At 38.2% G+C, this 26,182-nt stretch overlaps 1 protein-coding gene across 2 annotated transcripts in view; it reads left to right on the top strand.

Moving 5' to 3' along the window:
• The first annotated feature begins 2,880 nt into the window (after nucleotides 1-2,880).
• The window catches only part of LOC127658475 (ATP-dependent RNA helicase DHX15-like), a 47,731-nt gene continuing 24,429 nt past the window's right edge, over nucleotides 2,881-26,182 (top strand). The window contains exons 1-6 of one of the 2 annotated variants that reach the window (XM_052147805.1): nucleotides 2,881-3,024; nucleotides 6,571-6,922; nucleotides 8,544-8,737; nucleotides 8,910-9,069; nucleotides 16,231-16,449; nucleotides 24,261-24,428. In XM_052147805.1, the coding sequence (XP_052003765.1) occupies nucleotides 3,017-3,024; nucleotides 6,571-6,922; nucleotides 8,544-8,737; nucleotides 8,910-9,069; nucleotides 16,231-16,449; nucleotides 24,261-24,428 (1,101 nt within the window). In that variant the 5' untranslated portion in view covers nucleotides 2,881-3,016. Of the gene's footprint in view, nucleotides 3,025-3,051; nucleotides 3,211-6,570; nucleotides 6,923-8,543; nucleotides 8,738-8,909; nucleotides 9,070-16,230; nucleotides 16,450-24,260; nucleotides 24,429-26,182 lie in introns of those variants that run through there. The other variant, XM_052147799.1, reaches the window with a different exon arrangement.

Below are 26,182 nucleotides of genomic sequence, written 5' to 3'. Positions count from 1 at the left end.
CACTTAGAATTGGACTGTTATTTAATCGTCTGTAAAAGTGCAAGTAAAAATGCCCTGTATTTCAGATTTATATGCTGAGCATTGCAAAGGCTTGTTAATGTTAACTTTGTCTTCCCCATCACCATCATTTCCCAGCCACAAGCAATGATCCAGTTGCTATTATGTAGCTTGTTAGCCATCCCTAGGCTGTGTAATTACCTGTGTCGATAGCAATGATTGTGTTCTGCACTAGCTGATTCATTTCAGTATATTGTCAAATTCTGAAAAAAATTACAAGAACTCGGAGTACATTCTTAACTAAAGATACTCTCATATGTTATATATACTATTTACAGTGTTTGTCTGAACCATATATTCTATGGTATAGTAAAGCTATTTCACCACAATGTGTTTGCATAATGTATGAAGAAACAACATACTTTGTTTTATATGCTATGAGTGAGCAGGGGTACAAGAATCATTTGAAAAGTGGTTGGGTGGACAGATGAAGATAATTATCTTTGTAAAGTGCCTAACCCCTAATTTGTTAACCCCTAATCAGGCTTTAACCTAATCAGGGCACTGCTTCCGGATATCGCTTCGCATAGTCCACCAGGACTAATACAAAACGATGCCTGCATCCAGTACGTTCTAATGGCCCGACGAGGTCCATACCAATTCTTTCGAAGAGGACCTTGATTAGCGATAAAGGGCACAATGCGCTTTTGGGGTGGCTGGTGGATTCACCAACTGACATCCACGGCATGCCGCATACCACTTGTGCTTGTCAAGGCACCATGCGGAGGTTCGTAGATGCCCCTATCGCCTTCTTGAATTCAAAAAAGGTTGTTAAGGAAGATTTAGAGGCGATACGTGATATGGACGTAATAGAAGAGTCGCACAGCGATTGGGCCAGTCTGGTGGTTCTGGTACCTAAGAGCTACGGGATGGTCCGGTTCTGTGTTGACTATCGCAAAGTGAACCCGGTGTCCAAATTTGACACATACCCAATGCCTCTGATTGATGAATTGCTCGATCAGTTGGCGCGGCTCAATTTTATTCGACACTGGACTTAAAGGAATATTGACAGATCACTTTAACTCCAATCTCCCGAGACAAAAACTGATTTTTCCACACATTTGTGACCCTTCCCTTCAGTTAGTTTAGGGCCCAGGCCACATTTCAGCATCTGATTGGACAAAATTCTCAGACCCCATATAGCATGTGCTGCTGCATATTTAGATGGCATTATTATCTATAGTAATGACTGGCATCGACATATGCAACATCTGAGAGCTGTCCTGAGATCGCTGTGATGGGCGGGGTCCACAGCCAACCCCAAGAAGTGCGCAATTGGGCAAGTGGAAGTTCAGTATCTGGGGTTTCACTTGGGCCACGGGCAGGTGCGGCTCCAGTTTGACAAAACCGCAGCGATCGCGGCCTGTCCGAGGCCCAAGACCAAAAAGGAGGTGAGACAGTTTCAGGGGCTGGCTGGCTACTACCGAAGGTTTGTGCCTAGTTACTCATCACCAGCCCGCTGACTGATCTTACTAGAAAGGGGGCCCCCCCTTTAGCAAAAAAAAATATATATAGTTAGCAGGCCAGATGTTGGCCTGAGTTGGGCGGTGGGGATATTTAGTGATGGGGATGTGGTCATGTGTCTGTGTGCGAGAGAGAGTGGTAAGGCTCGTCACCTAGGTTGTAATTATCTCTAACACCTGTCTCTTGTTATAGTGAAGGCAGAGGGAGACTTAAAATCCACACCAGCGCATCAGTTGAAGAGAGGGAGAGAGATAGCCCTGAGAGTACAAACTTGATGCTTGATGAGTGTATTTGTTATCTGAATGAGTGTTTGAAAAGTTTATTTTGTTATCTGATTGAGTGTTAGGAATCTATGTGAACTGAATGTTTTTTTAGTGACTGGTTAAGTTTTTTAGTTTTTAGCTGTTTTTTTGAAGATAGAGAGTGAGTCAGCTTCACGGATTGAGTTTGGAAGGTCATTCCACCAATGTGGTATGATGGAACTGAAAGTCCGGGAAAGTGTTTTGGTGCCTCTTTGTTTTGGTATGACAAGGCGACGTTCCTTAGGCGACCGCAGGTTTCTGGTGGGAACGTAGCTCTGCATAAATGTTTTTAGGTATGCTGGAGCAGACCCAGTGACTGTTTTGTATGCCAGCATCAGGGCCTTGAATTTAGTATGTGCATGAACCGGCAGCCAGTGGAGAGAGACAAAGAGTGGTGTAAGATGTGCTCTCTTTGGTTCATTAAAGACCAGACCTGATATTGTAGAGTGTAAATCTACATGATCTTGCAGTCTTTGAGATGTGGTCTGTGAAATTTAGCTCATCATCAATGGTTTCCCCTAGATTTCTGACCGTTTTGGAAGGCGAAACTGTAGTTTGACCCAGCTGCATGGTGATGTTGTGTTCAACAGCAGGGTTGGCTGGAAAGACAAGGAGTTCGGTCTTGGCTGGGTTGAGTTGCAGGTGGTGTTCCTTAATCCAGGCAGCGATTCGAGGGGTCACTGTGGTATCGTTGGGCTGGAAAGACAAGTAGAGTTGCGTGTCAGCAGTGGTAAGAGAAACCATGTGACTGGATGATGGGTCCTAATGATGTTGTGTATATGGAGAAGAGAAGTGACATATCTCTGTCTTGTTGTATTGTCTGGGCACTGGAAGCTTCTCTCACCAAGACAAATTCCTTGTATGTGTAAGCATACTTGGCAATAAAGCTCGTTCTAATTCTCAAGTACAAGTAAGGATACTTGAAATGAATTTTCACTGAAATGAAACTGAATTGGTCAAACTCTGCCTCAAGTGGTGAATGTAAGTACTGCAGCTCTGCGAGGGGGCGCTAGAGATAATATTCTCCGGTTTCTGCATCATGTACGGCATCCATAACGTCCGTTATTTAGTAAACTTCTCTTATCTTTTAGGCGCCCAATTATAGTTATATTTGTAATGAATAACAGGTGTAGACCGGGGGTTGGTATGTTTATTCGTCATGCACATTCATATTGTCCTCTACATTCAGTGAAATGATGAGGTAAGTGCTTCCGGTCGCCATCTTGTCGATTAGCCGTGTGGGAGAAGAGCGCGCTGCGGCTGCGTTTGGAATAACCGACCAAACTCTTTCCTCTTTTGCGTATTGTTTCAATTACGAGATGTCTAAACGGCATCGATTGGATTTAGGCGATGATTATTCGTCGAGTAAAAAGAGATCTTCTGACGGGTATGTTGATAGCTGGATGAGTGTTTTTAGCTGTCTGCTGCTAAGGAATAGAGCGGCCAGGCTATGTTAGCATGTTAGAAGACGTGTATTAGTGTGGCTTTGATAATGCACACACTGTGAAATCATTACACTTAGTTAGTGCATATGCACTGCACACAACATATGTTGATATAATGCTAAGTAAAGCGTTGTGTATGCAGAAGAGCGCGCGAGTCTGTGTGATAGGTGCCGCTAGCACGTGTGCTCGAGTGTACTACAGCGGATTCACGTGCAAAAGAAAACACTCACATTATACTTCAGATTACCTTCCTACTTCTGTTTAGAGGAGCAGGAAGGCGTAGAAAAAGCGCGGATCTTCATGAAATCGTATATAGATATCTTCAACAGATAGTGCAGATGTTAGTGTATATTAATGAGATTTGATTTCAGGAAGTTTGTTTGGATGCAGTTTACACGCCGCTAAAGCGCGGCCTACTGTACTACTGTTTAGATGATCTAGTTGTCCGTGCACGTTTGTCCGTTTCATATGACTAAATGGAAGTATTATGCTGTTTGAATGCCCGTATATTGGTAGACGAGTACGTCGTTATGAAAAATGTTACCATAGCTGTAAAGGTGCACAGAAGAATAATTGATGTTTGCCAGTCATACTGTGAGTGACTGACAGAAGTTTTTGGAATAAAACTGAAGCCCAGCGTATTTCAATCATTTTATAGTCCTATTTAGTTAAGGTAGTGTTTTGTAAAAGTTAGTAAACGGTGATATGTAATCAGTTTCACGAGATGAACGAATATAAAATCTTCATTAATATGCATATATATGAGTGTGTTGAATGTCTACATTAACTTTTTACATTGAAACCTGAGAATTAACCCTTGTGCGTCAATTTTAAGGATAAAAATGTCCGCGCCAAAAATCTGCTATAATAATATTATATATAAATTTATTTTCCACTTTCATTGAGTTAATTATTTAACCAACATCAGTCCTGATCATAACTACAAATATAAATTTTTCATGATTTTAACCATTTAAATCTCAGTTTGTTAATATTATGCCACTTTTGTTTTTTATGGGAAAAGAAAAATAATATATATATAATATATATATTATTTTCCATATACTAAATGCTAAGGGATTTAAAAAAATAAATAAATTATCACAGTCTCAATGATTTTAAGCAACAACATTTATTTGATGCATAATTTTTTTTGTGCAGTGTCACAAAAAAAAAAAGAATAATAATTCACACTCCGTACCTTAGAGGATAAAAAATGTCTGCATCAAAAAAAAACTGCCATAAAGATATTAAATATTAATATTATTTTCCACTTTCACTGACTTAGATTTTCTAAACCAACATCAGTCATAACTACCAAATATTCATTCAGATTCAGGACCCTATAAATGCCAGTTTGTTTACATAATGCCACTGTTGTATTTACACGTGCACACACACCATTTCAATAACAAAAACATATTTTCTCTTTAGGCTAAACATGAGAGAAATGGCACCAGTTGGTGGAAAATAATAAATAAAAAAAGCTCCAGAATGAAAATATAATATAATAGAATTCATGATTTTATCCTTAAATGGCACTGGGATCAAATATTGCAGTTTTAATGGGTTTCAATGGGGACATTTTTGCCCTTAAGGTCCTGAGTGTAATTTATTTAGTGTATTATAGATGTAATATGGGAACTGACATTGAAATATCAAAATTCCTCAAAAAATACACACCTTTGGGAACATTTTTTGCAGTTGGCATTTACACTTAAATTATTTTAAATAAAAAAGGTCACACAAGGGTTAAGCCATAACAAGTATTAAGTCCCCACTTCACTTATGATACTTCACTAGATTGAATAAGTTACTGGTGTCATTCAGGTGAATTTTTGTGTACTAAATGTTAGAAAGTCTAAAAAGATAATAGTCTAAATTCAGGCCCATTTAAAGTGGATACTTTCCTGTTATTTACAGTTGTGATGTCACAATGTCCAGGTATTGGATCAGTGCCATCCCTAGCATATATACAGTATATTGTTACATGTTTGTTGTTTACATGCCTAATGGTACAGTCTCTTTAAGACCTGTGGCAGGGACTTTGACAGTAGTGTTTGTTGGTCAAATGGCTTCTTTATAGCATTCATGCTGTGTGTGATTAGAATTAAATGTTAGAAAGAGCAATCTTGGCATTTTAAGAATCGACATTGGGATCGTACAAATGAAGATTAAGTAGAAAATCTATATTTTTGCACAGCCCCAGATCCAAATGCGTGAGGTTCAGCATTTCCGTGAGAGAAAAAGTGAATCCTGCAGGATACGTTTCTCTTTCCTGCCTCATAAAGCATCTCAGACTGCACTGAAAATATCAAGATATATCACGATACATGCATCTAAGTATCCATACAATATTGTGAGAAAGTTATCACAATATATTGATATTTCACTGTATCGGCCCAGCCCTAATCTCTGCACTGTAAGTCCATACAATGCAAGTGAAAGTCATATGTGGTGCCTGTTTAGTTTCATTTTCATATCTGAAAGTGGAGGTTTAGAGTAAAATGGACTTAAATATTGATCTGTTTCTCACCTACATCCATCATATCGCTTCTGAAGATATGGATGTACTGGAGTCATATGGATTACTTTTATGTTTCCTTTGTGATTTTTGGAGCTACAAAGTTCTTACCACCATTCACTTGCATTGCATGGACCTACAAATCTGAGATATTCTTCTAACTAAGAATTTTCATTTGTGTTCTGCTGAAGAAAGTAAGTCATACGCAGCTGGGATGTCATAAGTGTGTGTGAACGATAAGAGAATTTTAATTTTTGGGTGGTTTTAAAACATTTAAAAAAAATTGTTTTGGGGTTTCATGTCACTTAAAAAAAAGTTGAACTCCTTAAGAAATTAACTGTAATTTTGAAACCCTGTAAAAAATAATGACAAACATGACATGAAGATTCCAGGCATATCAGTAAACTTATAAAATATGTTTTATTCTACATAGAGATGGTCTCATGGGGCAGCCATGTTAGAATCACACGACCAGCCAAATACTACTCGCTTAATCTCAGTAACCATCCTGTTATTGGACACTTTTACTCATGGTTTAAATTAATTATGGCTGAAAGTGAATAGGGAATTTCTACAATGGCATCTGAAACTATTGCATTTGAATAATGCTTCATCAACGGCGCTAGGTGTCAGTCCAAGAGGACATGAATAAAAAATTACTGAGTGCACCTTTAATTTTTTAAGAAACATTACAATTTCAGTGTGTTTGAAAGAGCCTGTTCAATTAACATTATTTGTTGTTTAAAACCTTTTGCCCTTTATCTCATATTTCTTCCAGAAAGGACCGTGATAGAGATCGGGATGACCGGTCGAAGGATCGCGAGCGTGACCGCGACAGAGACAGAGACCGTGATCGGGACCGAGAGAGAGATAGAGACAGCAAGGCCCCAAGTGTGGCCCTTATCTCCAGTTTGCCCGGTGTTGGTGGGATGATTCCTATGAAACAGACGGCTATGCAACAGCAGATCAACCCCTTCACCAACCTTCCTCACACACCACGATACTACGAGATTCTCAAAAAGAGGCTGCAGTTGCCTGTCTGGGAGTATAAAGAACGCTTTAATGATATCCTCACCCGTCATCAGAGCTTCGTGCTGGTTGGAGAGACAGGCTCTGGAAAGACCACACAGGTTTGTGGAGTGTAGACACACTTTTATAAAAGCTAGTGTCACTTAGCTAATTTGGAATTTGTAACCAGGGAGTGAATTCAATGAAATGTGAAAGATTTTGTTGAGCCCCTTCTCAGTAATTTTGGCAACTAAACCTAGCATGCCTTTTTCAGGGGGGTAATCAAAATTTGTTTAACTTCTTATTCTCATATTCTTTGGGTTTTAATATGTTTGTAAGTATGTGAATGTTTCAATCGGGTTATATCTTGAGGCTTTGAGGAATATAGTGACAATATTAGAAGACCTGAGAAGCCTGGCCTCTCCTCTCTAGAGCAGTGGTTTTCAAACTTTTTCAAGAGGGACCCTTTTTTTTTTTCTTTTTTTTTGACGCGACCCATAGGCTTGTGCGCAGAACAAAAAGCACTTTTTTTAACCACTTTTGATGATGCACGTGCACTTGCTTGAAGTCGATTCTGAAATAATTTGATCAAGCTATAGGCCTACATACAGGAATGTTAACCAATTAATAGCCTATCTTTTGCTGCATGCTTAAAAAATACACAAAACATATTCCACAACAAACACTTTAAATGTAATATTCATTATATACAGAACAGAACAAGAATTAAAAAATAATAATAACTTTAAACAAGCCAAAACGAAATAATTTAAAGCGAAAGTAAAAGTAAGGGGCATTATGCTCACGTAACTCTCTCATTAGAATCACGTTGCAATATCAACAGGAAAAAAATCATCCTTTTCACATGCGCAAAAATGTGCTTGGAAACATCACGTGGAGCGGTACGTGCTTACGCTGAATAGTAGGCTACGAATTGTAGGCCTACTACTGACTATTTTAACAGAGCAGTGTGATTTTTATATTAGTTGACTATTTTATTATCATATTTTGCCAACTTTTCACCGCATATTACGCACATTGGTATTGCTGCATGGACTGCGTGCGAACAGTTGACAACCCCAAACTTCAAAAAATAATCTTTATATGGCCTTACTCCGGGTTTCTGCTTTTTCTTTGTTGGGAAAGTACTGCTACTCTGTTGACATGCATCGCCTTCATTATCTTCCCTGCCGATCTCCGCTGTTCGCGGCAGGGTTTGATGGTTGACCGCGTTTTCTGCTGCTTCATTTAAAGGGGTCTCGGTCTCTGACCCTCTTTTTCTTGTGAAAAAATCATAAATGGTTTTTGACTTTGGTTTGCTCATGTTCAGCATAAAATAAATTCATTACGGGCTACTAATTTCACGGTACCGAATATTTTCATCATCTCATGGGAAAATAAAATAAAATGGCTGCATATCAACAACACTGCGCACAAGGTTTTTTGTTTTGTTTTGTGTTGCCTAGGGCTACGAGTAGGTCGGTCAGCCGGTCAGGTGACATGTGGATTATTTATTTTGCATGAATTTGAATGTATTTTTTAGTGTACTTCTAATCAAAGCTATTATTATTATTAATATTAATATTATTAAAAAACAAAATAAGTTTTTTATTTTAAATCACTGGCGACCCATTTTTTTAATTCTCAGGGTTTGAAAACCACTGCTCTAGAGCATACAAATAAATTGACATTAATTAATCGGTTGAGTGACACTTATTTTTTTTTTTCCCTTCCCTCATTTAGATCCCACAGTGGTGTGTAGACATGGTGAAGTGTCTCCCAGGCCCTAAACGTGGTGTAGCCTGTACACAGCCACGTAGGGTGGCCGCCATGAGCGTGGCACAGAGGGTGGCAGATGAAATGGACGTTATGCTGGGGCAGGAAGTTGGATACTCCATCAGATTTGAGGATTGTAGCTCTGCAAAGACCATACTAAAGTAAGTTAGTGCTCAATTAATAATACAGTAGTAATTCGCAATACTGTGCACATAGTTTTTGAAGTTGAACTGTAAAGTTTAAATTGTTGGACATTTTTGAATGAATTACTTTTGGCCATTTTTGGTAACACCTGAGGTGAAGATGACCAAATAATATGTCTGCTGTTCGCAGATACATGACAGACGGTATGTTGCTCCGTGAGGCTATGAACGATCCTTTGCTGGAGCGTTATGGTGTCATCATTCTTGACGAGGCTCACGAGCGCACACTAGCCACAGACATTCTAATGGGCGTCCTTAAAGAAGTGGTCCGTCAGAGGAAAGACCTTAAGGTATGTGATAGAGGAAATTCCCAGGCTTCCACCTGTACCTCCTTATTGCATACACTCCTTATTTTGCCTCTTTAAGGATTTATTAAAGGGGATGCTTGGTAGTTACCTTTGTTTTAGGAGCCAAATTTTCAATTTAAAATATACTGAGGGAAAAGTTACCCTAATTACATAATATAAAATAGATATCATAAATTAAAAAACACAATTATTACATGCATATTAAATATATTTTAATACATAAATCCTTTGCTAATTGAATTGTCCAAGTGATGATTTGATACACACAGGAAGCAAGATCTGATCTGTGCCAGATTACAGCGTAAAACTCTAAATTGGTGTTACGGTGTAAATGCTACGGTGTATAAAACTTTAATAATTTGGTTTCGTATTGTGATCTTTGTTTTAAACAGGTCTTTTAAATTTAAGAGGTAAACCATCACTTGATGATATGTGGACGTTTTCTTCTACAATATAAATTACACACTTTCATACCTCACACATGAATTTTGAAGCCGGATGGAATTAAATACTACTTTTTAAAATGCACGGCAGCTTCAAAATTCACATTTGAGGTATGAAAGATTGTAATTTATGTTGTAGAAGAAAACTTCCACGTATCATCAAGTAATAAATACATTTACATTTATGCATTTGGCAAACGCTTTTATCCAAAGCGACTTACAGAGCCCTTATTACAGGTACAATCCCCCTGGAGCACGCTGGAGTTAAGTGCCTTGCTCAAGGACACAATGGTGGTGGCTGTGGGGCTCGAACCAGCGTCCTTCTGATTACCAGTTATGTGCTTATACAAACTGGTATACAAACTGCAGTGAGTCCAGTGAGGCAGGCAGCACAGAGCAGATGCAATCTCTGATTAGTCTCTCAAAGCATTTGCTGATGATGGGGGTCAGAGCATCAGAATGTCAGTCATTTAAGCAAGTGATTTTGGATTGCATTGGTACAGGCACAATGGTTGATGTTTTAAAGCATGTGGGGACCACAGACAAGGAGAGGGAAAGGTTGAAAATATCCATAAAAACGCAAGCCAGTTGGTTCGCGCACATTCTGATGACATGGCCCGGAATGCCACCTGGACCCGTGGCTTTACGGATATTCACCCGTTGGAAGGATAGGGTATTAAGTGCCACACAAACGTCGCTATTAATCCATGGTTTTTGGTCGGAACTACCTCATCTATGCACTTCCTGATGAAACGCGTTACGCTGTCAGCTTAGAGCTCAATGTCTTCAGAGGCGGACTGGAACCCAGTTCGCGTGATCTAAACAGTCTTGTAGCGTAGAATCTGATCGGTCCCACCAGCACTGGACGTTCTGAGGGAGGGTGCTTCCTGTTTCAGTTTCTGCCTGTAAGCAGGCAGGAGCCGAAGGGAAGAGTTGTCCGATTTGCAAAATAGTGGGCGGGGGAGAGATTTGTAGCTGTACCGGAAGGGATAGTAGTTATGGCGGTTTCAGACACAGCTAGTGTTCCATGTTGGTTGGTGTTGGTGCCCTACGCACTAGGCTGCGTACTGTTCGTTTAGAGAGCGACGGTACTGCTGTACAGAACTAATGATCTAATGGCACTTTTCCACTGCATGTAACTGTTCGCCTCAACTCTACTTGCTTTACTTTTCGGAGCTTGCATTTCCACTGCAGTTTAGGACCACATCAACATGGGTGGGATTATAGGCTGATCATCATAGTTGCGCCGCCTCTAATGCCGTGACATCATCTTAAACATGGCACAAACTGACCTACTAGCTCATTGTGCTGCATAAAGCAGTTGTTGCATGGTGATTTTACACAAGTGTAACAGTTAAATTGCCTGGTTGTTTTAGAAGCAAGCTTCCAGTAGCTGGTCAACTAAATAAAGTGAAGCTTTCAAGCAGTATAGTTTTAACTTAACAAAGCATACCATCCTCCAGCCGTGTCCAGGGCACTCTCCCTCTCATTGCTCGCCGGTCTAGATAGTGTCCATTTTGTCGAACCACTTCCGCTTTTCCTTGATGGTTCTGTAGTCACTTAAGTTTTTTAAACTTTTCCCTACACTGTTGGTAGCTGTGTGGGGCCAACAGCTGAGACACTTCCTGAGAGACTTTAGTTTTGCGTCATTTCTTCGCTAATGAGTAGACCGTCTGTACTTCACTTATTGACCACGGCATCGGTTAGCGCACAGCCATGTCTTTTTTCACAATTTGAAAGGCGCGTGAACAAATGATACTGCTATCGCTGTTACTAACTTTAAAACTAGCGGGTTGATGTCCCATGTGGGAAATCCAGTGATGCTGGTAGTGACAATTCTCCCTGACCAATCAGTGATCTGCAGGATTTTGAAGTTACATTTAGTATCTGCTCGGCTTGCTTGGAACCTCGACCGAGGTGGTACTAAAAAAAGTATCAGGTACCAGGTATCCACAGTGGAAAACCCCAAAAAAGTGAGCTGAGTCAAGTTGTACTGTGCAGTGGAAAAGCCCCTTAAGTTCCTTCGACACTGAAAACTGTAACTACACTGAAATAAGAATCCATGCAGGAATTTAGAAGCTATTAAATAGAGAAAGTAGGCATTAATAAAAAATGATCTTGCTTTGGTTTATATTTCAGCATTATATATAATGTCCCTGTGGGACATTGTTCAAGTTTTCACTGTAATATTGGTTTTCAAAACGTCTATTATTGACCAATTCAGCCAGATCTGATGAGCCCTTAAAGGGAATGTTCACCCAAAAATTTAATTTCTAATTATTTGCTCACCCTCATACCATCACAGATGTGATTTGAATTTCTTTCATCTACTGAACATAGATCAAGATTTTTGGAATAATTTAGCATCTTTTTTTTGTTCCATAAAATGCAAGTGAATGGGTGCCAACATTTTAAAGCTAAAATAAATCCGCTTAAAAGTAATCCATAAGACTCCAGTGGTTAAATCAATATTTTCAGAAGTGATGTGATATGAGAATGTGTGGATGAGAACCAGAGAAACGGATCACTTTCACATTCGTCTTGTTTTTTTGGTGATTCTCTGCTGGGCAGGGAGAAGAATGTCTTGAAAAAATTACTAATATTGATCTGTTTCTCACCCACAACTACCATTTAACTACTAGAGTCTTATGGATTACTTTTATGCCGCCTTTGTGCTTTTTGGATCATCAACAATTTGGCACCATTCACCTGCATTGTACTGACCTACTGAGCTGAAATATTCTTCTAAAAATCTAAATCTAAAAATAATAAAGTCATACATATCTGGGATGGCATGAGGGTGAGTAAATGATGAGAGAATTTTCTCTGATAGCTCAGCCATAGTGGTGGTGGTGGCGGCGTAGTGGGCTAAAGCACTATACTGTTAAGCAGTAGGTTGTCGGTTCGATCCCCACAACCACCACCATTGTGTCCTTGAGCAAGGTACTTAACTCCAGGTTGCTCCGGGGGAATTGTCCCTGTAATAAGTGCACTGTAAGTCGCTTTGGATAAAAGCGTCTGCCAAATGCATAAATGTAATTTAATATTCTGTCATCATTTCCCTACCCTCATGTTGTTCCAAACCCTTGTGACCTTCTGTATTCTGTGGAACACCAAAGATGTTAGACAGAATGTTAGAGACTAAGTGTGTGTGTGTGTGTGTGTGTGTGTGTGTGTGTGTGTGTGTGTGTGTGTGAGATAAATAGAGGTCGACCGATATTGTTTTTTTCAGGCCGATGCCGATCTTTTGAAATCCGGGTCGGCCGATTAATGCTGCCGATTTGTTTTGGCCGATATGTGCTTGTTTTTAACCTCTTATTTGAAAGATAAAATGTAACACAAATAATTACTTAAGATAGACAACATTTCTCAACAAATTCATTTATTGAACACTTGACCAATCTGCACTTGTACACTTAAAATTAAAAATGTATAATGTAAAAACATATTGTATAAATAATGTATAACAAATATATTAAACAAAGCAGGTGTTACGAACTGCTCTGAGACACGAAGGTTGAGATCCAAATGCAGCTTTAATTAAGAGAATCCAAGAGAAGCACAGGCATAACTAGGGATGGATATCGTTAAGGTTTTAATGGTATTACTATCTTACCGATACTGCTTATCAATCCGGTACTTTAACGGTATTCTTAAAGGTTCTTTTTGATATATATATATATATATATATATAACTTTCAGGAAGGTCTACTAACATTACTGTTCAGGTGTGGTCTAAAAAGAAATCTAATAAAGTAATCAATTGTAAAATAACACTGCATAGTTTATCATAGATTAATGCTTATTAATGCAGAAGTTATTCGTTCAAGAGCTGTAAGTGATTTTTGTCTTTGCCATTTGTTGTTTGATTCGCAGTAATGGCTCAATCGTCACATGTTTATTAGACAGCTTCCCCTTTAAGACCGAGTTCAGATCTAATAGGCTCCTGATGCAGCATATTTTCTCCCCAACTATTTCCATAACTACGTCCATTTAAGACATAAACTGTGTTTAAGTGAATCTCCAAGCCGGTCGTTTTGACATATTTTTGTGTATATTTGATCGTTTAGACGCATGAAACCCAAAGTAGCCTATAGTTTGCTTGTCTCGTTGCGTGTGTTTCGAGCGCTACGCCTTGGGAATGGAATCTCTTGCGCTCTTTTTATTATTAAACGCGTCCCGCAATTTAGCAACAGTAGCTGGACTGTATTTTACAACAATCACCGATCGTGCTGATTCTGACGCTAAGTTTGAGTTTTAGGGAGAAATGTCAGTGCACCGCTGTGAAGGGAAGGAAGTTGTGCTAGACAGAATGCTGACTTATGTATAAATATTCTTTTTATAATCTTTGGAAGGCTGAATTCTAAAATAAAATCAGACTAATAATCACAGATCTAAACCAGGCTACGTTTGAATGTTTAGTTCTGTCACTTATTAGCTGGGCTCGTGTTGGGCTCGCTTTTGTGCTCGCTGTGGCACATCGCTGAGCGAGCTCTCGCTCTCTCTCTCTCTCTCTCTCTCTCTCTCTCTCTGACTGCTAATAGCTAAACTGCATCACAGACAAATGGTTTCATATTATTATACATAGAAATGGCTGGCGAGATAAAATAACTTTCTCTTTATAGCAATAAAGAATGTATTTTCTTAATTTCTCCAGTACCGACAGCAGAACCGATAACGTCCGAAGCTTACCAAAGCCAGTCCTTCAATAGCCTATAGTGCGTTGGTATCTTTTTTATTACTTATTTCTCTGCATTGAGTGACAACCCTCTCAAATATAAGACACACAAACAGAACAAATAAAAGTCTCAGATTCACTGTCTGTAATTGCAAAATTCTTGCTTACTTATTGTGACATGATAGCAACCCTTCTGCTGTGATAATGCAACTTCAACTACGCTATCAATATCCAAAGTAGCCGAACGTCATGTCGCCTATCGCGTTTCTCACGTTTTTTCTTGAAGTTGGCAGTAACATATCAAAAGTTTTTAATTAAATCTAAAGAAGTTATACAAATTTAATCCTTACTGTTTTCTCCAAGGAATTTAGCTCCTTCCTTAGGCACTGGATGAGGTATGCTCACTCTAGGGGAAAATGACACTAGGGGCAGCGTGTGTCGAACACGTGTTCCACAACAACACTAGGCTGCCCACAGATGCGCCTGCCTAATAATCGGCTTGATATGCGTGGATATTGGCCGATGCCGATTATGTAAAAAATGCAAAAAAATCGGCCGATTAATCGGTCGACCTCTAGTAATAAATATATATATATATATATATATATATATATATATATATAAAACATTAACTGAAATTAAATGGTGACCTTCTGTCTAATATCTCCTTATTGTTTTGCATGGAAGAAAGTCAGTCATACAGGTTTGGAACAATATATTGGTGAACGATGACAGAATTTCCATTAATAATAATTCAGTAATAAATGTTAAATGTGTATTGTGAATATAGGGGAGTTAACGTCTATTAAGTAATGAGTTACTATTTGATTATAATTGGATGCTTTCTTACTCAATTATTCATGTTAGTATTTTACATCTACTTTAGTAATTCTTTTTTTAAAGTGATTGTACTTTTACTTTAGTACAGTTTTTGGCTCCTCTACCCACCTCTGGTGATTGACTAAAAAATATTCTGCTATTAATCACAATTAAAAAAAAATATCGAATGACAGCACTACTAATAATTGAATAACTTATTGATACTTTTGTGTGGAGACAAAAAAACAAATAAACCAATTGTGGATCCAGCGTTTAGTCACTGTAAATCTAAACAAATTAAAGGGCTAGTTCACCCAAAAAGGATGTTTACTCACACTCACCAAAGCCTCTGTCACCATTAATTTTCATTGTATGGAAAAAAAAATATTAAATGAAAGTGAAGGGTGACTGACCTCAATGCTGACCGACCAAACTTAATTGTGTCCCACGGAAGAAAGTAATTCATGTGAGTTTGGAACAACAATTTTAACTTTTCATTTTCGCATGAACTGTCCCTTTTAAGAATAGTAAGCTTATCATCTTGATAAAACCTTAGATGAAGCTTAGAATAATTCTGTGAGTGTGTCTCTCTCTATATATATTTATTCTTCATCAGGCTATTGTTGATAGCCTACAAACGCCTCTGCCTGACCTCTGTGTGACAATTTGTTTGAAGACAAACGTGGCCTTTCCACTTAGAAATGCACAGCCATTCACTTAAGTAGTGGCACTGTGTCTGCTGCTGGGTCAGCCCATTCGAAAGCCATCAGCCCAAGGAGAGCTGAAGCGTGGCGAGTTTTATGGCTGGAATGTGCTGGACCCAATTCTCATAAAACAGATGGGTAATGACTACTTGTTGTCAGGAACAAATCAAAGGTTATACATGTGTTCAGAGACTTTTAAGGTCTAGGTCATTCCAAGTGATCCTTCAGCCCAGTGTCCAGCTTTTAAGTTTAATTTACTCTTAAGAGCAATTATAACATCTCATGATGTGGAAAGGTGCTGGGTGAACCTCAGAATGGCTCAATGGTTTATTCCCTCCATTAGAATTCTAATGTCTCCAGAGAGAACATGAAGTGCTCACTCACTCTGTAGCTGTGACCTGGGCAAAACACAGCAGCTCTTACTGAGTGCTATGTGGAATGGTGTCTGTTTAAAAGTCAATTCAGGTTCAGTACCTACAATCACTTCTATCTTCCCCAGGTCATCGTAATGAGCGCCACGCTGGATGCTGGAAAGTTTCAGGTGTATTTCGACAGCTGCCCCTTGCTGACCATTCCTGGCCGGACGCATCCTGTGGAGATCTTTTACACGCCTGAGCCAGAGAGGGACTACCTGGAGGCAGCAATTCGCACAGTCATTCAGATCCATATGTGTGAGGAAGATGAGGGAGATGTACTGCTTTTCCTCACCGGACAGGAGGTAAGGCAGTGTTGCTTCGATGCTGGTGGATTTGTGTAGACCAAGTCCAGTGTGCATTTCTCCTTAACGGTTATGTCGGTAGTTAAAATGCCTGTTCCATCTTCATATGTAGAGACAACGTAAAGCCCAACGTATACTTCGGTTTTGACATAACACTTCATTTATAACTTTAATGTGCTATTTGAAATCAAGCTAAACTTTATTTAACCTCTTAATTATATAATAACAAAAATTATATAAATTATATAATTTTGGCTTCTTTGGTGGCTGATTTTTTTCAATGCAGTTAAAACCCCTGATTATATATCTTCTAATGCTTATTCATGACATTAATGGCTCAACGGAGAGTGTTGCCACCTTGTGTACCCACTTTTTAGTAAAAAAATAATTGCAGGCGCACGCACTTACTGTGTGTTCAGTGTATGTGTGGATAAAAAAAAATTAAGCCGCATGCATTTATTACTTGAGGACTCTGGTGATGTCAATTTGCATCACGTGTCCTGTGCGCAGACGCCCAGCGTTCACATCTGACTGAAGTGTACTTTAGGCTTAACCCATTGGTAGGTGTTTTTCCATGAAAAGTGTAAACACTATGGCTTTGCTCAGAACATTGCTCTGTTTGTTTGAGAAGCTCTATACAGCAACATTGGCTCAACAAATGTGGCAAATTTAGGGCAAGGTTATCTTTTTTGGCCAACCAGTTGCAAACGAGGAGTGTTCATAAAACTTGTTTGAAAACGGGCATTATTTTTTCCATTTTGTTTCCACTAGTGGTACAGAAATGAGACACTTTAGCTTTTAACCTGTATTTTTTTTATTTTTGAAATTGTTGTCAACAATAACGAAGATGAGACAATAAAGATGCATTATGATGCGTAAATAAAAAAATACTGGTACAGTTTGACATTTCTTTTGTCATTTTGCAAATTGTCCAAAAGAAAATGCCTGACAAAGCTTGCATGACCGAAGTCTGGGCTTGACATTAACGCTTGTCCAGGACAAGTGAATTTTTGAAGGGGCAAGTGACAAAGAATTTTACTTGCCCGACGGGACAAGTATCTTGATTAAAATGTCATTAAAGAAAAAATAACCAGCTCTATTTGTGATATAACCTAGGCCTTTGGAGAGATCTAGTTTTGCCACCTTTCATATCTTGGCACTCCATGACAAGAAAGAACGAAATGGCAAAATGTGTAAAGCTAACAAAATTACTCAGGTGTTTGAGCGTTTCCTTTTACCCTGCACCCGATTACATCTCTCTAGAGCTCCATCTGACATATGCAGGTATTTTTCTCTGCCATGTGAATCAGTCAATTTAATTTGTAATATACATAAAATGCATAATATAATAATAATAATAATAATAATATAAAGCAATAATATTAATAAAATATATAATTATATTAAATTATATATTATATAAGACGGTCCACTCATTAGCGAATTTTATAAATAAAATTATTATTATTATCTGTCTTTATTATGCATATACATTATAACATTTTCTCTCAGGATCCATCTGGTAAAAACAATTATGCATTTTTCCACATTAAACTGCCATTTTCTTATGTAACTGCTGAGTTACTTATTATTAAAATTCCATCATCGCTTACCTTCGTGTTGTTGCAAACTTGTAGGCCTTTGACTTTCTTTCATGAAATTCAAAAGGAGATGTTGGGCACAATGTTAGTTTCAGTCACCACACTTTTTCATTCATTTTATGGGGAAAAAAGATGCAGAGACAGTGAATGGTCACTGAGACAAACATTCTGCCTTGCATCTCCTTTTGTCTTCCACAAGAGAGAAAATTATAAAGACTTGATGGTGAGTAAAGATAAAAGGAATTTTATTATGCCATTATACAGTATATTATATAAATGTATAGATATACCAGTACTGTGCAAAAGTTTTAGGCACTTGGGAAAAATTTTGCATAGTGAGGATGTCTTCAAAAAACAAAGCTATAAATAGTTTTCAATTATCAATTAAATGACGTCATACAAAGTCCAGTGAACATAAAAACTAAATCAGTATTTGGTATGAGCACCTTTGCCTTTTAAAACAGCACCAATGACTCCATATTCAGTGGGGGGGGCTCTGTGGGGACCATGACATGAAAATAAATTTATGGGAGTCTAAAATGTATATTTATTATTGACACACTAAAGCTGAAAATATAAATAACCATCTTAAGGCAATTGTTTTTGTGAAGCATCTTATGTGCAACACTTTTGCACAGTACTGTATATATGACATAAATGTATGTCAGAATTAGATTGCATCACGTCTTGCAGGGAAAAAAGTGACTTAAGGCATAATATTGGCTACATACTTTAAAAATCATTCCACCCAAATACTGTAAAATGGGGTAGGAATTTAGAAAAGTAGCTCCCTGTGAGAATATGAGATTGATGTAAAAAGAAAAAAAATAGTATTATACAAAGGTTTTAGAACAACAAATTGGACTGAAAACCATGCTTTATGTCGAGCCCTGGAAGTGTTGTAATAAGTAATAAATATTGATTGTTTTGGCAACCTATGGTAGTCTGCGGGATTTGTATTTTGTAGACGTTATTGTCAAAAAAGTTTTTTTTAATTATTATTCTTAATAAATTATTTGTAATTTCAGTGAGTAAATTTGTCTGTGTGACATTGCAAGATTGACCTTGAAAGTTAAAGTACAAAAACGATGACTAAAAAAAATAAGAACTAAAAATGTACTGTGGTTGGAGAACGGAATTGGTAATATCTGATAAGAAACAAATGGTCAAAGAAAAATGAAATATTGTTGATACTTCCTTGTTTTGGCTGTAATCCTAAATTACTTTACATTCAAGATGCTCATTATGAGCAACATTTGTCATTTGTGACATTTTTCAACCCGCCTCGCACACCCACACACAACAGTTAAATAGTGCAGAAGAGATCAATGCTTAGATTGATAATGGCCGTGGACACAGCTGGCCTTGGCGCGAGGCAAAAGCCTGTGAGAGATGGCAGAGTGTGACCCAGATTCAGCCCTGAAATTAAGCCATTTATTATTTTACGTCTCCTGCAACCAGTGCTCACCTGAGCGCAGTGAAGGGTTCGGGACCCACCCAAATGATAAATACGGTCACAGTTGGAGAATCACCAGCCTTCCCTGCATGTTTGTGGTTTTCCTTTTCTCCTTTTGCAAAGATTAAAGACAAATTAACTTTTGAAAGCCTCCCTAAATAGCCATGGATGCTTTGCATAGTTGAAAGCATTGCTGTAATAAGTAGGGTCAATGTTGTGTTCTTGCAAGATAAATCACACACAAGATTTCAAAAGGAAATCTCATACATAACCGGTAAAACAATACATTTGAAACTGCATTCGCAAAGCGGGCTGGTAGAAAAACACCTTTTAAAGTCCCCAACATTTAAGAAAAGCTTTTTACTTCCACATGACTTATTTCTGAGTCAAACAAATGTTCAATGAAAAAGGAATATAAGGTGGAACTTCTACATTGTATCTATTGGGAATTGATTGGTTCATGAAAATGTGGTTTTCTGTATGAAAATATAAGAATGGTTAACAGGTGATTGTGCATTGTATTTTGTGACCAAATCTGGTTAATAACGTTTAGCAATAGTCTAGAGCTGGGACAACGCGTCGACGTCATCGATGACATCGACGCAAAAAATACGTCGGTTCGTCGGACCCAAAACAAAGATGGCGGTGCCGTCTTTCAGAAGTGCAAGGCGGCATGCACTCGTTCCTCTAAAGTATGGGAATTCTTTAATTTAAAAGGAAACAATTCCGTGATATGTCATCTTTGCAAAATGGAGATGGCCTTCCATTCTAGCACCACGGCAATGCTCCAGCACCTGAAGAGGTGCCACCCGGGAGCAGCTGCAGATGACAGAGTACCGTAAGTTTTTTTTTTTCAACTCCCCACTTTGCACTCGATGTTGGAGTAGGCTATAATACGTTGTCGACACCTAAAGTTTTCGCTTATAGCTATGAATGTCGTGAAGAATACATAGAGGACACTGACAACATGCTGACAGACAGGACCAAGCAGGTAACATTTAATAAAGTCTCAACTTTCAAATTTGGTCATTCAAAGAAAATTAAACCATAAATAGGCCTACTATTTTGTGGCTCTTTAATGTGTCGTGACAGATTGCCTCAGTTAAAGCTGCTCGTGAACCGATCATCTTTTCCTTGGTTAATTTATAGCATCAAATAGGTTAAACATGAATGTAGCCTACATCAGAAGGACTGTTGTTTTAACCGCGGAAAGATGTCAGTACAGTAGCCTACACTCCATTATTCAAATTCAAATCCACCGACGTTAATCTTCTCTCTCCTGACTACTTTGTCGGACAAAAATGGCGTATTATGATTGATTGATCAGATCGCCAGTCAATCAAACTCCCGGCAAATTTTTTTTTTTAGCATTTTATACACCCCCACCCCCGATGAAACCTGTATTACCGGTGTTGTCACAAGTCGATTAATCGAAATCGAATCGGACTGAGAAAAAAAAATGAATCGTTAGATTAATCGATGCATCGAAAAAATAAATCGCTAAATTAATCGTTTAAAAAATAATCGTTTATCCCAGCCCTACAATAGTCCATGCGGCTGTCATGTCACTATCATGAACAGACCAATTCTACGTTTGCACATTGGATATCTATTAGTTTTATTCTTATTAGTTTAAGTTGCTTGTATATACATTTAGATTTTTCTTTTAAAGCTGCAGTATTTAATTTCTGCTCCACTAGCAATTTTCTAACTGGTTCCCCAACCCCCCCATGTTTTGTTGTTTGGATAAACCGGTAGTCCCTTCTTGAACTTAAACAGGTACATGGATGTTGCTATATCAGGCCACTAAAATTAAGCCGTGTTGAACCTACGTTGATTTCCTATTCTTGCAGAATAAATTGGGATAAATATTTTAACACACACCCCGCGACCCAACTTCGGATAAGCGGTTGAAGATGGATGGATTTTAACACACAAAAGTATGTCAACTTTAATAGAGGTTGACCAATAGTTGATTTTACCAATTTTGATAATTAAGGTGGTGGAAAAGTCAGATAAACGGTTAATCACCAGGTAGTTTTAAAAATCGATTTATAGTGTTTAAAAATGTCTTGGCCTTTCCTTATTATGATGGGCACAGACACCGAGGGTACAAGAGTTCGAGCTGACAGAAAGGCTACGGTAACTCGGATAACCACTCCATACAATTGTAGTGAGCAGAATAGCATCTCAATGCACAACACGTTGTGCATTGAGGCTGATGGGCTAAAACAGCAGAAGACCACATCGGGCACATTTTTAGGAAGTGTTCCTAATAAAGTGCTCAGTGAGTGTATAATAATGCATAAATATTTGCTATGTTAAGCAAAAATATGCATATTGGCTTTGGCTATGTTAAGTGAATATGCTTAAAGATTAGACCACGAACACACTTGAGTCTGTTTGAGTCTGGGCAAAAAAGGTGCCTCGTTTTAATGGATCAATTAATGCTGTTTGTCTATTATTTTTTAATTATTAATGGGAATAACAATGAAGCTGTGAGGGATAGACTTGCATCTCTTCAATGGCACAAATAGTATAAAGATGTAAAAAGCTAAATGATCTCATCTGATTTTCCAGAACTCATGTTTTCTGGAGTGTTTTGTCTGTGGAACAATCCTAAAACACTTAAAACTGCTTTACAACCCATTGAAAATACAAGGTTCATCCCTCACCACCTTGTTGTCATTCCTGTAAAAAATCAAAGATGGCGCTGCCATGAATATGGTCTATTATGCCTTTTCACAAATTGCAATTTTTAAGCCACAGTCTTTCTCCAAAATTGCCGTTATTTGTTCAACTTTGCTCCTTCAAATCGGGCATAATTTAGCACTGATTTGGATTATCTTTCTCTTTTAAATCCATGCCAACTAATTTGCATCTGCAGCATGTAGATTAAAGGGGCTGGTTTATATTATTTTGCACAGCATTGTATCATGCCCACTGCGAAAAGTGAGGGGTCTGGAGTTAACGTTCTGCTCCAGGTGCAGGCTTCTGTTTTGGCACAGCCGCATGTCCCTCTCTCCCTGGTGCCTTGGCAGCTCGGATGGCAGTTCTCCTGACAGCTGCTGCTTCCCAAGGGCTGATGGACTATTAATACTTTGGCTAATTTTATCAATCCATTCAGATTTGCCTTTCCCTGCTTGGTTGTGGCAGAGCTTTGATTAAGATGCACATGGCCATTGGCACCGTTTTCTGTGCGCATTGTGCCCCAGGGAGCAATGCTATGCCTGCACGGCCTATCATGTGTCCACAACCCTGCACACTTACAAGCTTAATTTTTTTTATGGGTAAATGATCAGCTTTGGGTGCTTAGATGTGCAATAAAAGGGATTTGAGTAAAATGTCTGAGATGTAACAGATTTTTAGGGTCTATTGATGGCACAAAATGCATGCTGTAATATTGATAAATGGGTTATTCCAAGAAGCTGAAGAAGTATTAATTGGCATGGCATTCTGTTTCACAAAATCTTTCTAGAGATCAGTGCTTGACTGTTTTAGTCATATGATTTCTCTTTTAAACTCCAGTTGCAGTACTCACTTTGGCCTGATGATGGTGGTACTACATAAGCTGTGACTTCTAAGTCAGGAGGAATATACTGCTTGTAATGAGCATAATGTGTTCAGGCAGAATGAAAGATGGAAAGAAGTAAACACTAATCATTCTGCATTTGTGTCCAAGGCAAGATTTTGTCATTGCTATTTGGGGACTAAATTCAGTGACCACTAGATATATTGGTCTAGATTTCAATGTTTTTGTTTTACCTTGTTTTTGTTAAACGTTTTATTAAAAAAAAAAAAAAAAACTCCGTTTTAATTTGCTTCAACTCCTATATCTGTGTACTGTTAGAGTGGCATGTTAAAGGCATAGCCTAAATGTCATGCAGGTTGGAACAACACGAGAGTGAGTAAATTATATTTTTTTATTTATTTGTTATTTTTAGGAGAAAAATCCCTTTTAACTTGGCATGTACACATCTGAGTTGGTTTGATCAGTGGAATCTCTTATTTTCTTTGACAATTGTCATATATTTCCTTATCTTGAGCCACTATGTTTGTAATGTTCAGCTTCACTTAACTGATCTGTTGTGATTTGCTCCTGGTTATGCATCATTGCAACTTTCTCATTTCAAATTAGCCCTACTACATTGCCATCTGGAATAATAAAGCGTGTGTGAGTGTACATGTGCCCTCGTGACTGCTGCTGTTGATAGCATAGCTATAGGGATCTTACCCAAGCACCATGCACTCCAGCTTTAATTTTCTCACTCGGTTGACACAACAGGCACATCAAGTGTATTGATACTAACCACCCGATCTCAGCAGTGCTGGGGTTTCAAGCATCAGGGAATTTATCCAGAAGTTCATATTTGTTAAGGGTAGCTAAGGTGAATATTAATGCATGTCTGATCCAAAATCAGTCTATTTGGACAAAGTACGAAATAGTACACCCAAATATGAACATTGTCATTTACTCCCCATTATATCATCTCAAACCCTTGTGACTTTCTTTCTTTATTGAAACACAAGGAGCAATTTTGTGTTGAGAAATGTTTGAATGTGATTTCTTTAGTCACTGTTATTTTTTTCACAAGTTAATTACATGGAGTTAGTGGTTTGTTCAAACCCCTACCCAAAATATGAGCTATGGTAAAAGTGATACTTGCCATTGCGTGCCCATGAGCAAAAGCTTCTCTTTTCTGTCATGCCATTCATATGTTTTAGTTTCTTACCTTATTCTGCTTACATTCTAGGAAATTGACGAAGCCTGCAAGCGGATCAAACGTGAGATTGATGATCTGGGCCCTGAGGTTGGAGATATCAAAATCATCCCACTCTACTCCACGCTGCCACCACAGCAACAGCAGAGGATCTTTGAGCCGCCTCCACCCCGCAAACCCAACGGAGCCATTGGCAGGAAGGTAAACATCACCTTGCACATCCCAGACACTACCCTATTGGGTTGGGATATTGCCAACTAGCTTGCAAAATCATACACATAGTCATGCATCACTTTATAATAATTGGATTGTATTTGAAACTGCATGAATGTTTAACAAACAGAGAGATTTGGCAGTATCAATTTCAATCTCTCTAGCATGGATTACTTCACTTTTCTCCAAAGCAAATTATATGAATGCACAAAAATATTGTAAAGTAGTGATGCTATTTTGAGGAATATGAATTGCTGTTTATCAATATATAAGTGTATCAACACTAGGTATGCACCAATCCCATATCTGGTTAGTTACTGGCAGAAAAAGGTTTGTGTGAAGAATAGGTTGTTGTTCACTGAAAATCCTCACCTTCAATTCAGCTCTCAAATTAAATTTGCTTTTTGATGTATTCAAGCTGGCTCTTTGATGTTTTGGGAAATCTGAATTGGGGTCAGCACAGCTCTGCGACTTAATTCAGCTTTTAATTTTAAGAAGGGATGGGATGTGGGAATGAGTCAAGATAGGGCTGCACAATTAATCAAAATAAAATCAAAATCGCGATATGACCTTGTGTGATTTACTAAACCACAAATGGCTGAGATTGAATTAAAGTTTATCAAAGTTTATGTGCACTGCTCGGTCCAGTCTGTATTGTGTTTACTGTCTGTATTGTATTAGTGTGTTATTACTGTGTTTTCAGAGCAGTTCTGAGCTCCGAAATTACATCTCGTGCTCAGAGGAACAGATGTGCGTTGAGTTTGGTTCCATTTGCTTACTTCTGCTGAGTGCGTTATATTTAAAGCGCTCCAGATTTACTTCAGTTTCACTTTTGCATAATTTCAAATAGTGTTGTCATAGTACCAAATTTTCAGTAGTCTGTTCCGATACTAGTGAAATGTCACGGTTCTCGCGACACTAGGCTCAGTGTGATCATTGAAGAGGTTTGTCACGTCTGAAACCTCATCACTTTACACTGGCCTTTGTGTCTGAAAAATGAAATGTAGGACACAGTTTTGGAGTGTTTGTATTTTAGATTACTGGTGTTTGTGTATGTGGTTGTTTTAAATGTTATTATTGTGAAGCACTTTGGTCAACTCAAACTGTTTTAAATGTAATAAAATTAAAGCTGAGCTGAGATTAAAGCGCGCATACTGTGCTTTTTAATTATATAAATATATATTTCACATTTGCTGCATGGTTCACAATAGATAAGTGCTCTGCTTTGTCATCTGATACAACCTGAATCATTCTCAATATCTGTGAGGATGAGTTGTCGGATTTATTTAAAGTACACAGTTCGTCCACAGTAAGATTGCCGCCTTTAGCGGTTTAATAAATCACATTAGGACATGTCACAATTTTAATTTGATTAATTGCCCATTTCAGTGTACATTGAGTAACAGAATAGGCTTTCAAAATAATCCTGTTAGCATTTTAAAGTGTGTGTCAGAAATATGGCACACTGTTATTGGATTGAATCGGTGCTCCGTACTACCGGTACTGCAGAAACACTGGTATCATTACGTCTTTTTTATTTTAGTATCGACTTGGTACTGAAGTACATTTACATTTATGCATTTAGCAGACGCATTTATCCAAAGCAACTTACAGTGGCAATTGCAGGGACAATCACCCCCGGAGCAACCTGGAGTTAAGTGCCTTGCTCAAGGACACAATGGTTGTGGCTGTGGGGTCGAACAAGCAACCTTCTGATTATTAGTTATGTGCTTTAGCCCACT

This window comes from Xyrauchen texanus, chromosome 2 (genome assembly GCF_025860055.1).
Source record: "Xyrauchen texanus isolate HMW12.3.18 chromosome 2, RBS_HiC_50CHRs, whole genome shotgun sequence".
In the NCBI taxonomy this organism is placed as follows: Eukaryota; Metazoa; Chordata; class Actinopteri; order Cypriniformes; family Catostomidae; genus Xyrauchen; species Xyrauchen texanus.
The sequence above is the reverse complement of the archived record's forward strand: the minus strand, read 5'-3'. Positions and strand labels throughout refer to the sequence as shown.